The sequence below is a fragment of the Vidua macroura genome, chromosome 5, assembly GCF_024509145.1.
Source record: "Vidua macroura isolate BioBank_ID:100142 chromosome 5, ASM2450914v1, whole genome shotgun sequence".
NCBI classification, from domain to species: Eukaryota; Metazoa; Chordata; class Aves; order Passeriformes; family Viduidae; genus Vidua; species Vidua macroura.
The window spans coordinates 15,845,710-15,857,842 of NC_071575.1; the positions used below are offsets into that span (position 1 = coordinate 15,845,710).

Here is a 12,133-nt window from a genome sequence, read left to right on the forward strand (position 1 = left end):
TTTCTTTTGATGTTAAATTGAAAGTCGTCATAGTTCAGTCATCTTTCCATATTAAAAATATAATGCACCTAAAATATGAACCTTAGAGAATTTTGTTTGGATTTGACTTTCTTTTAGGTAGCTGTCTATTTATCCTCACAACTTAAACTATTTTATGCTTATAAAAAAAGGAAATAAGCCTAAGAAGTAACAAGAGACTGAATCTAGATGACCATGTTTTTGTTTTTATTGCTTTATAAATCAACTAGTAAAGAATTCCGTTATTTCAAGAGTAATTTCAACCATTGATAAAAAAACCTTCTTCACTGCTTCTTAGATAATCTCATTTTACACACCACTATTCTCTTAGGCATATTTTTCCTCATTCACAGTAATATTTTAATCCTTCAAAAGCAGAGGAGATGGGAAAAGAAATACGAAACAAGTAAATAAAAAATGTAATGCTGTGGTTTAAAGTTACAAAACTAAAGATGACTTCTTTATTTTAGGCTCCTTCAAACTTTCTACATCATCTTACTCAACCTGCAACATCCCTGTATGTCAGTTTTCCTAGCTGGAAAATGGAAAATATGATTTTAAATTACAGCCCCACAGTGCACTGGAAATACAAATGCATTAGTATCTGTGAAGTATTTGGAAGACATTGCTGAGTTGAAAGTATTATTTCAGAAAGAAGCAAAATTATTTCACAATTTTAATATAAGCCTGCCTTTGCTAATTCTGTTTTTTGTTTTTATGACATTTCTCCTCTTCTGTAGGTAAAGAATCTGTTGTACTAAATATCATTTAAATGTCCCCTGCATATCAACCCTAACCCAGCAACGAATTATTGTATCTTACAAAGTAACATTAAAAGGCAGAATCCCAACAATCAGGACAGATTTACTTCATGCTTACCATGTAGTCATTACAACGACCTTACATTTAAGCCATCTTGCATTTTGGGGAAAAAAAAATAAAATTAAAAAAAACAATTTAAAAAAGCAAGAGTCCCCAGCCCTTGTGACTGAAGCACCCAGAAAGGCTTTCAAAATTAAGTCTGAGTTCAGCAGCTCTGGGAAAGAACTTCTCCTGTCAGCCTTTGTGAATAACTTTTTCGAAGTTTTTCAACCCTCTCAGATCTTAAACGATCTCTTCCTTCCATGACAGCTATCTGGGGTGCCCCCATAGGGGCCATGACTAGGTTTATCCTACTAGAAAGCTTTCTCTGACTCACTACCAGCTTGTCCTGCCAGAGGCAGACACGGCTGGAGCTGTTCCCAGAGCCCCAGAGAGGCTCCTGCCCACTGCCCCCCAAGAGGACAGACCCCTCCCAGCTCGGGCTGTGCCGCAGGTTCAGGGCGTGTGACAGCATCAGGGGACACCTGCCCCAGCTCTCCTTTTGCAAGGAGTGCCATGGGCAGAGGTGCTTCCTGCACCTCCCTGCATGCCTGCCATGGGAAAGATGGCCCTCACTCCTGGCTCAGGGCAGGGTGCAGAGCTCGGAGCACCACGGCAAGAGGTCTTACGGACCAGGGTGGTTAAAAGCACCATATGCCACTGGCTGGCACAACAAATAGCCACCACCTCGGACTGGCAGTCTGGGATATGCTTGCAGCTAGTACCTAAAGCTTCTCTCACACCTGGAGAATTGCAAATCCTAAAACTCATGTCTTTTAATGAACTTGCCTATTATTATTTTCAACCTCCAAAGTTCTTCCCTGCACCTATTTCAGGGGTGAATGAAGAGCCCAATCCCATCAGTGGGACTCCTTCTCCTATCAATTTTGGTTCCAATGTACTCAAGCTTTGCCTGCATGATTTCAGTTCTATTTTAAAGGTTTAGGCAATCTTAAGAACAACCTCAGCTATTTTAAACTACGTTAATTTGATCATACTAACCTACAGTTTGCAGGCTTAAAATTCAACATCCACAGCTAATGATGACTCAGACTACTCATTTCTTCCTAGACTTTTTTTCTCCTTTTTTTTTTTTTTTTTTTTTTTTGGAAAACAAAGCATCTCACAACCTTCTGTATTACCATTTTGGCAGTTATGATTTATACAACCAGACATCACAGACTTTTGGAGCTGGATGATCAACTGGGGGAGTTGGATAACCAAACCTATTCCATTGGGGAATCTAAATTGGTTAGACTCATTGTTTATATCACAATTTTCCCCTTAGGTCACAAATAGTCTGCTAGGGAACTGTAAATGAAGGTACATGCTGGCCTTGAGACAAAACCACCCACATTAAGTAAATTTAAATCAGTGCTTCCTCCAGGAAACAAAGAGTTGTATTACTTACAAGCAGATTTGATTATGGTTTAGAGAACTGTTTAAACACATCTAGCACATCAAGGGAAAACAGATTTAAGCTGCTGTGCTCATTGTTTAAAAAATATTGGTTGATTGATGCAAAGATCAACATGATTGATGACTCCCTGTAACAGTTCAGTGAAAACATAGGCCATAGTAAAGACGGAAATATCCAGTTTCATCAGAATATCTTCAGAATTTATACTTTAAATTACGGATAAGATAGTTTTATTCTAACATTTTTTAAATAAAATCAAGTTCATGAAAGCAATACAATAAATAAGTTCACAATACCATTTTGGCTTCTCTCTTCAAGGCCATAAAAACACTCACTAATATCATCCAGAACATACCTAAAATTCCCAAAACACTCCAGCACCCAAGATGTCTTTATGCACATTTGTGAACTATAGCATCCAGTAAACATGCAGATTCATACAGCAGCATGCAAACAGCTTAGCGAAGAAAGGGTTAAGACAAAAGAACATTCTCAAAGCAATTCAAATAATCCCTCTAGATCATTTTGCATGTGAGAAGTATTGTAGCTGGGAAGCTGGACTGGTATCAGTTCAGAAGTTGCTGCTGATCTGACACAAGTCAAAGGAACCAGCAAACTGCAAGGAGAAAGTTGCTAGATAAAATAAAAACCCCAAAAACCCCACAACACACAGAGCAAAAGTTTCATGTTAAGAATCAGTTGGATCTCCTTTACTTTGCAGAAACAATTATTTTACTTTTAATTTCAAGGAGGTTTTCGGGGAAAAGACTAAAAGAAATATAGTTCATTTTGGCAGAGCACACATTGCACAAAATAAATTTAAGAATCTATTTTTGGGGTAGAATGATTGAAGAAATCCCTGATTAGCCTCTTAATGGGGTGAATCCAATTTATTGAGAATGATCACCAGAGGGAGTCATTGACTTTCCCATTGAAGTCAAAGGGAATTTTACATACATCAGGAATGCAGCATTTGGGGGCAGAGTTGAAAAAGACTTCAAACAGATTGGAGTACAGGGAACAACACAAACCACAATTTTATGGATTTAATCTGAATCCATTTTCCTCTCTGGAGTCCCAAAGGATGACAGCTATATTCAATGGTTAAAATTAGAAAGAAGGCACTGAAGTCATCCATTCAGTGGGTACACACCCACAACAACAGAAAAAAACCCAACAAAAAAACCCAAAAACCACAAAAAAAACCCAAACAACCTCAAAAACCAATCATCCACTCAACCACCCAACCAAAACCCCATCAACAAAAAAATCCCTTAAGCACTTAATTGGTTGCATGGGAGTTTAGAGTGGTGTAATTAATAACTGCTCAGTTTTCTCTTTGTACACGTAACATATCAGTCTTTCTGGAAATGCAGTATTCAACAGCACAAAGAAAATCTCCAGGTGTCATTTATTAGAGTATGTCATATCTCTTGGGAATACCAGTATGAGAAAGGAGTGAAACGGAGTCAGAAAAATTGTCAGCATAGGGGTGTTTTTTTGTTTTATTTTTTGTCTTCACTGCTAGTGAGTAAAAGAGGTAGTGAGTATGGGGATTTGTGAACAAAGTGATAAAATGAACTAATTAGACAAACCAGTGCATTCAGGCACAAGCCAAGTGTGCATTTTAGGCCCAAACACCTAAATTTCATGACCTTCAATAAGTATTTTCATGTTAAGAATCTGTCTTTTCTTTGCTGGACTTCAGCTCAACCTTATTCATGCCACAAAAGCCCAGCAGATTTTGGTTTGAAAACAAGCTCAGCACTCAGCAACTTTCTCCTTAATTCTGCACAAGAAGCTTTCATAGCAGAAAATCAGATTAAAAAAGGGCAAGGCAACAGCCCCACCCAACCAAATGCAATTTCACTTCCCTAGAAATGTCCTCTGAAGAAATGGAATTCAATTTGTTTCTGTGTTCCCAGGTAATGGCAGCACCTTGTTTTGCTTGTTTTTATTTAATTACTTCTTGTTCATGTAATTAGCTGACAGACTGCAGCCTTTTGTTCATTATAATACAGTTATTTGCATAGCTGTTTCCATATTGAGGCTGAATTTTGGACAGAGGCTCTACTTTGGGTTGTGGCAGGCAGAGCCACTGCTGGGAAGCCTCATGCAGGGAAGCATGCAGCAACCTGGTCCTTCGTGGAACGAGTTGCTCCAGGAACTGCCCTGGCTGCCCATCTGCTTCTGACGGCAAATCAAAGTCCTGTTTCCAGCATGCAGAAAAAGACCTGGCTGTCTTTCATCATCAGAGGTATCACTGAAAACCAGCTGAGCTCATCCTAAAGCATTTTCACCAACAGACTGTCCATGCATAATTTACTGTGCTTTAGATTGAATATTAGGAAAAATTTCTTCACTGAACCGGGTGGTCAGGCATTGGAGTGAGCTGTCCAGGGAAGTGGTTCAATCATCATCCCTGGAATTGTTCAAACACCATGTAGGTGTGGCTCTTTGGGACGTGCTTTAGTGGTGAACATGGCAGTGCTGAGTTAAGGGCTGGAGTTGAAGACCTTAAGGGTGTTTTCCATCCTACATGGCTCTACGGTTCTGTGATGTCACTCAATGTATGCTTAATTTAAAGTTATCAGTACTCTTTCAGTGGTTGGGTGAAAAAAAATTTGACGTGGAGGCTACTTTAAGCTTTCTTTCATGAACAGTTTGATTTAACACAAAGTTGAGTCTAGTGCTACTCAAATAAATTTTTGCATAGTTAAATCTTATTTTTAAATTATCAAAATATATCCCCAGATCAGAGTTTTGCAGAATGCTGACTCTTCTCATTAATAAATGCATCAATCATCACCCTTCAAGTCCTCTGACTTCCCAGCAGTGGCCTGATGCAAGCTTACTTTTATCTAGGTTGCTCAGAATTTCAGGAATCTGCACCTTATTATGAAAACGAGGGGCAGAGTTGGCGCTGGGGGAAGACTGCACACTCTGGTGCACAGAAGCCACCTTAATCTCAGCCTCCAGGCATCTAAACACCCTCAAACCTCTGAGGAGAGATTGTACACCAACACATCAATTTATACTACTTCAAATACAGAGAGCTGGAACAGACATCTTGGAAAAATTGTCAACCTTTGCTGTTTACAACTCAGCCTTCATATACAACCCACTGCTCTGGTCAGGATTAGTCCTGTAACCAAAAGCAGCAAGGCCCAGCCTTTTAACGGCACTGGTTTTAGTCCTACCTGTGCCATCTGCCTCTCCAGCTTTGACCGGGGAATATCATCAAAATAGTTTTCATTTCTTCTTCTCCTTGCATCGCCCTGCATGATAATGTGGGGAACGTCCAGGGAGCCACCAGTAGTGAAAGTGCTTTGGCTAAGTGATGGAGACAACTGAGGAGGAGTGTGATTACCACTGGGTTCCTGGACAGAGAAAGAAAAATGCAGCATAAGAAGAACAGCATATTGCTGACTTCAAATCATTTAAAGTGCATGTGAATTGCTCACACTAAAAAAATTATGGAACAATTCCTGCAGTAGAGGTTATTGTGGACGAACTTTTGAGATTTGCTACCTGAAATGCAAAGCCCATGTAGAAGGAAAAATAGTTCACTGATTACATGAACTAGTGGCAAATTTCCTCCCCAAAACCTTCTTGTGTAATATATACTCTCTCCTAGAGATAAAACAGTGAGCTACTTCTTGTCAAGGCCCAAATAAAGCCATTATTTAGGATTAGCTATTTGTAAGATGAAATAGATTCTCACCACTTCTGAGCAACTGCTCTGAGCAGTGAAAGTGATTTGAACACTAGCAACACCTCTTGCTGGAAAAAAGAAATGCATGCCCATTTACACAGTATAGACATTTTGTTGCAATTTTTATAGGTTTTACAGAACATCCATTTTAACTTGAAGTACCAGATATCAGACACAAGCTAAATACCAATTCCTGGAACACATGAAAGCATCAGAGTACAAATATTTTACCTGGCTTTTCTCCTTACCTCTACCGAACTGTAACCTTGTATCAGTCAGTGTGCAAATACCAAACAGAATTGATACATAAGTGCTACCTAATAAATAAACACATCTTCCTGGCATACATTTCACCAAGATTTGCCACCACACTGCCCACAGCCAGACATTGTGTATACGTTTGGAAATACCCAGTGTCATGCACATGACATCACTTGTTCAACCTGCTACAAACACTGGTGTCCAAATCAACCATTCTACACTCCACCAGCAGGAGCAGGGAGCTACAGTCTACTGTCCAGTCTGCACCAGCACCGCCCAGTGTGAGCAGGAAAACACTCTCATAGCAACTGAATGGGAAATGTTCCTCTCTCATGATGTAGGGTACTGGACAAAATGTACCCAGGAGCAGGTTTGCTGCAGGTTTGCAGACCTTCTCTAAGCCACCTGCTGCTGCAATGCTCTATTTCAATACTCAGCAACAAGAAGGGACTTGAAGATGGTGGAGCAAGCAAAAAACCTGCTCCAGTGTGGAAGGCAAAAACATTCAGCCTTTTTATTTAAAGAGAGAATTAAAGTGGACGATTCATGCATTATTACATTGAAGCAAGCCCAGTTCTGAAAAGCATCAAGGTACTTTACTCCATGCTGTTAAGAAACAAGATCTGGTGTAAGAAATCAGAGTTATAATCTCTTCCAAATGGAAAGGGAAGTTCAAGTCATAGTAATGCCTGATGTCAATATTTGATGTGTAGGAGTCTATGTGACATTATTCCTTGCAATCACAGTAATGGATTAGTATTTTTCATGTTGCCAACAAGAAAAATGTTAGGAAAATATATAGCTCTTTAGTAATTTTTAATTAACTGGGATTTTAACTTTTAAAAAAAATTATCTGGCTTGCCTATGATCTGAGACAAGCACTTGACATTTCCCAGGGGAAAGAAAAGAGTATTTTCCTCTTAGGAATAATATTTTCCCTCCTTCACAAAAATCCACCTACATTTGGCCCAGTTAAAAGCTTCTGGAAAGCTGTATTCTGCACATGCTCAGTAGGTTTGATGAGACATAACCTGTAAAACCCACCCTCCCTGGGCCTAACAACACAGTGCACACACCTCTGCTCTGAAAATAACCTGAGTACATGGGCACCAAACAAGTTCCTCTTTAATGAGTGCTACCTGCTGCTCCAGCCAGGTGGGTAACCTCTTTCTGCTCTGAATCAGGATTCACCCACTGTAGCAGAGCCACCAGTGTATCAAAGTGACAGATGAACATAGAGATTCCAGCCCTCATTGAGCTTTTCATATTTTATCAAACTGCATATGAGGAGGAAATTAACTCTGAGATCTATATTGGAAGATTGCTGGCAAGGCAATACAGACAAGAAATACCAACTCAAGAAATTAAAGAATTACTGTGCCTCTGCATTATGGAACAGTATGTCATTGTACGATTTTATGCTATTTTCTCAAAGTTGTCCTTCACAGCACAGATGGATCCTCAACTGTGCAGCGTGTTGTCATCTATTGAGCACCGTGTTAGTTATCATTAGGTACCGTGTAGTCAGTATTTTATTCTTGACTTGTTTCATGGCCCCACAGCTCTCTCCTAAACCCTTTTTAAATCCTGCTGTGAAGATAAGATGATTAATATCATCATAGTCATGATGCTCGTAAGTGCTTTACAAATGTCAATCAATTAATTTTTGCCACACCTGTGACTTCTGGCATTTCATAATCACTGCTTTAGTGTGGGTGACCAGAGACACACAGAAAACAAAGGTTAGAAGGTACCTGTCACTCAATTGCTCGATTTCCCAAGAGCTTGAGTTCCAAACTCCATGTCTGTTGATCTAATTTTCTGCACTGTGTACTTCAGCACTTGTAAAAATCAGACTCAAGACTCCAGTCAAATATGGAGACTGTCAGTGACATACAATTAGTGACTGTTTAGGAGGCAATTAATTAAACAGCCTACCACAAATTATCTGAGTTTTTTGTGGCAAAAACAGGTTTAAGTCTATAGTTTCATAGGTACAGCTATTCCTTTAATCATGAGCCTGTCTCCCATTCTTCCTTCACTCCTCTTCCTCTTTCCATACCCACCTTTTCACCTCCTCAAACAAACCTGCAGACCAGGCACAGACACCCTTGCAGGTGCTACCACGGCCTCAGTACCACGCTACTGTTAGTCACCTGGTATTCATATTGTGCTTCTACCTGGCTGTGAATCCAAGGACAGATGACCTGCAGGGATGTCTGATCACATATTTCACTCTCAAAATCTGCCTCATCCCCTCTCAGACCTGCTGCTCGTGTACACCTGGAACCACAGAGGTCAGGGCTGGAAAGGAGATTACGAGATCCTTTTCCAAGCTGCCTGGGCACACTTCATGTCCCACAGATGCTTGTCTAACCTGAAACCAGGAATTCTCTCCAGTGAACTAATTCTTGTGTTAAAATATCATTACTATTGCAACATTTCTTCTCCAAATTTTCTGCCAAAATTGTTGGTCCTTCAGTTTAAATTCCAGTCTCCAGTGCTGACTGGGTGAGGAAGGGCTCCCAGGAAGAACATGGAAACTGGTCATGCAATTAAAGATTACTCAAGGAAAAGATGCATTCCAGGAAGGAAAGCAAGATTGCATAGGTAACCCAAGATCCATCCATGTCTATACTTTTGTGTATAGAAAAGTGTATTTGTATAGTGTCTGTGTGCATACAAATGCTATATATATATATAAAATATAAAACATATATATATATTTCAATATAGTATATTTGAAATCAAAATAGTGTTTCCTTAGTACACAGTAATACACAACAGGGAATAACATATGCTGTGGATATTTTTAAGATTTTAAGGAATTTTTGCTTTTTATCAATGTTTGACCTTCTACTTTGAAATATTTTAAAAGTTAATACAAAAACAATCAAAAAAGATGAAGCATTAGCATTGCTTAGCTTGAGCTTGGGAACTTAAAAGTAGATTTTAAATAATAAACTACCTTTTCTACTGATGTAGAGCAGCCTTATCTAGTGGTAAGTGCTCCTGCCCATGGCAAAGAAGGTTGAAACTCGATGATCTTTAAGGTCCTTTCTAATCCAAACTGTTCAGTGATTCTACATAAATCAATCTTACAGCAGTAGCAGACAGTTTATTTAAGTCAATTTTCAAGATACAAATTATTGCAGACTACAAACGAAACACTATGTCTTTGTTTCGTGTGAAATGGCATAGTAGCAGTTGATGGGAAAGAAAACCTTTATTCCAAATGCATGTCCTCCTCTTTAAGATTCTCTGTGAATACTCCAGTTCCAAGAGGTGATAAAGGACATTTAGCACTGGCCTGCATCAGTAACTCTAGCTGTGCAGCAGCAGACTACTTTTTATCATTTTGACTACAGATGGAGGACATCCAGTTTTCTCTTCCATATTAACTGAGAATATACAGTCCTGACCAAGAATGTGGACCATGGAAACTTTCCCACTTGCTGAGTAGGAATTAATTATCCAGTCCACAGTATTGAAGGCATTCAGCAAAAAAGTCTGCCTTTTTATCTATTTCTCTCTCCTTGGAGTGTTTTAACACCTGCCATGCATCAGGAACCATTCACAAAATACATAAAAATAAAATACAAGAAAAACATCCACACGTTTGTGCAATGTGCCTTAGAGCACATTACAGATTTGTCAGACTTTTTAAAATATGGCATTGGGAATAGCTTGAATTAAGGGGTTGAATCTAAAATGTCTGTATGGGGCATCTGAGAATAAGCAGGGTGAAAACAGGCTGGTCACAGAAATTTTAAATACACTTAAAAAAAAGCCCTCATTCTGTCTTTCTGTATTTCCCTTTACACTAGGAAATTTAACTTGGGAGCAGAGACACTCTCTGACATTTTGAAATTTAATCCCAAACAAGTTTCCTGTCAGAAATGTAGCTCCATGAAAATAATGGGATCCAATCAAATGCGAAAGGTGTGACCTAAAATATCAAAATAAAAATGTTGTTATGACCTCTGTTGGAGAGAACGCAGTAGGAAGTGGCCATCAGACCACAACTTGGTAAGAGTAGCAGACAAGTAAGCAAAGGCATTGGATTGGAGAAACCGAGTGAAGGTGGTGTAATGAGAGCAGATAAATTGTGGTCAAGTGTGGAAAAACACCAGGGACATTGCAACAAGGTTTCTGAAAGAGGGAATATAAATTAAAATTAAAAACATGATGAAAGTTTTGATATACATTGATATAACTTTTGAGACACCTTAATGGCATTTTTTATCTCAAGACTTTCAAGATGTTCTCCTTAAAGAAAGCTTAAAGCATATGTCTGAAAAGTAAGTGCAAACATTCAAAAACATGAAAGGAAAATGGTAACTCTCCTGCACTATTGATTGGCTGGGCTGGGAATCCTGTGGGCAAATGAAAACTTGAATCTTTTACATCCCTGGTCCCATGCTAGTTTCTTTAGCAAAGATAAGCTGACACTTCTAAGATTCTACTTATTTCATCCTAGGCAGACATCTGAAACAGGTCACATGGATCGCCCTGTAAAAATGTCAATATAACTCTGCTGGCCATATGGGGAGGTGTGACAGAGCAGGTCAGCCTAAGATGTCCATAATATACAACTCTGAAGGGAGGTAAGTTGAACCCCACTCAAAGCAGCCATTGTTTTCATGTGAATGTTATGAAACCCTTGCTGATTTGTCAAGAAATGCAAACAAATTTTCATGGGGACTCACCCTGAGGGTTATTGACCGAGGTGGTTTCTGAGGAGGATCTTCGTGAAGCCTATCTCCCAAAGATGCCAGAACACGCTTCCGGTGGCCAATCAAGCTAATTTTTAAGACCTGAAATAATATCAAAAATACATCATTAAAAGAGCAGATGGCATCCATTACATGAACATCCAATTCAGATTGAAGTGATTTTCTCTTGAAAGCTTTTAACAAGTTAGTCCTCTAGACAGGCTGAGCAGACAGGGACCTGTGCAAGGCAAACAATCAGCAGAGAAAATGAGAGGTGAGATCAGAGGAAAAACACTGTAAAATGAAGGAAGAAACTAGAGCACGTATAGGTGCAGAAAACTGAAAAAAGCCAGACTCAAACGTGATTAAAGAAGAAAAAAATGAAATTAAGAGAAGGCAGAAGAGCAGGAAGGAAAACAGGGAAAGGGATGAGAAGACTGGAGAAGGAAATGCAAATGTGTATGCAAACAGTGAATGATAAGGATTAAAGTGATTCACGGCATGGATGAGCGAAAGAGTGAGAAACAGCCAGTGAATGCTTAGAGGAGGCAAGAAGGGAAAAAAGGAACTGTACAATGAGTAAATGTTATAACTTTAAATCTATTCACCATGCCTCTCACAGTGTTGCTAGTAAAGGGTTAAAACTGCAAGATTTGGCAGAGGAGGAGGGAATAGTTTCTCTCAAAGTGACCTTGCAGCTGGGAATGCTAAAATTGTTGGGATGGGAAAACTCCATTTAATATGCCAAATGTTGTTCATCCTCTGCCTGTTTTGAGAAGTGGAAGTCCTGTGGAGAGATAACACACTCTCACAGACATGGGGGAAGACTTGTGTTATAAAGAGGCAGGAGCCCTCCCCTCCACTCCTGCCAGCTAGAATAGAGCCATGTCCCTGTCCCTCTGTCACCTGGCATGGTTAGCAAGGTAAAGAAATAAATCCACCCTTTGCATTTCGGCTGTGGTTTGAGGGTTGCCCTTGGTTACTGGTATGTGTATATTCACACACACATGTAATCTCCAAATATCTCATACAGTTTGTGTTACCATATAGAACCATCCTTGTGTAAGAAACACTGGGTGGACAAACTTTTACCCTGGAGTTGTATTACTTTTCTTATCAGACGCAAAATCTCCGTTGCACAGA

The 12,133-nt window shown here is 39.4% G+C and overlaps 1 protein-coding gene across 5 annotated transcripts in view; it reads right to left on the reverse strand.

Annotated features, from left to right (window-relative positions):
- Positions 1-12,133, reverse strand: part of ANKS1B (ankyrin repeat and sterile alpha motif domain containing 1B) — a 396,726-nt gene that overhangs the window by 38,765 nt on the left and 345,828 nt on the right. For all 5 annotated transcript variants that reach the window (XM_053977912.1, XM_053977910.1, XM_053977915.1 and 2 more), the window contains 2 exons: positions 10,985-11,092; positions 5,500-5,679 (listed from right to left, as the gene is read on the reverse strand). In XM_053977912.1, the coding sequence (XP_053833887.1) occupies positions 5,500-5,679; positions 10,985-11,092 (288 nt within the window). The remainder of the gene's footprint in view (positions 1-5,499; positions 5,680-10,984; positions 11,093-12,133) is intronic.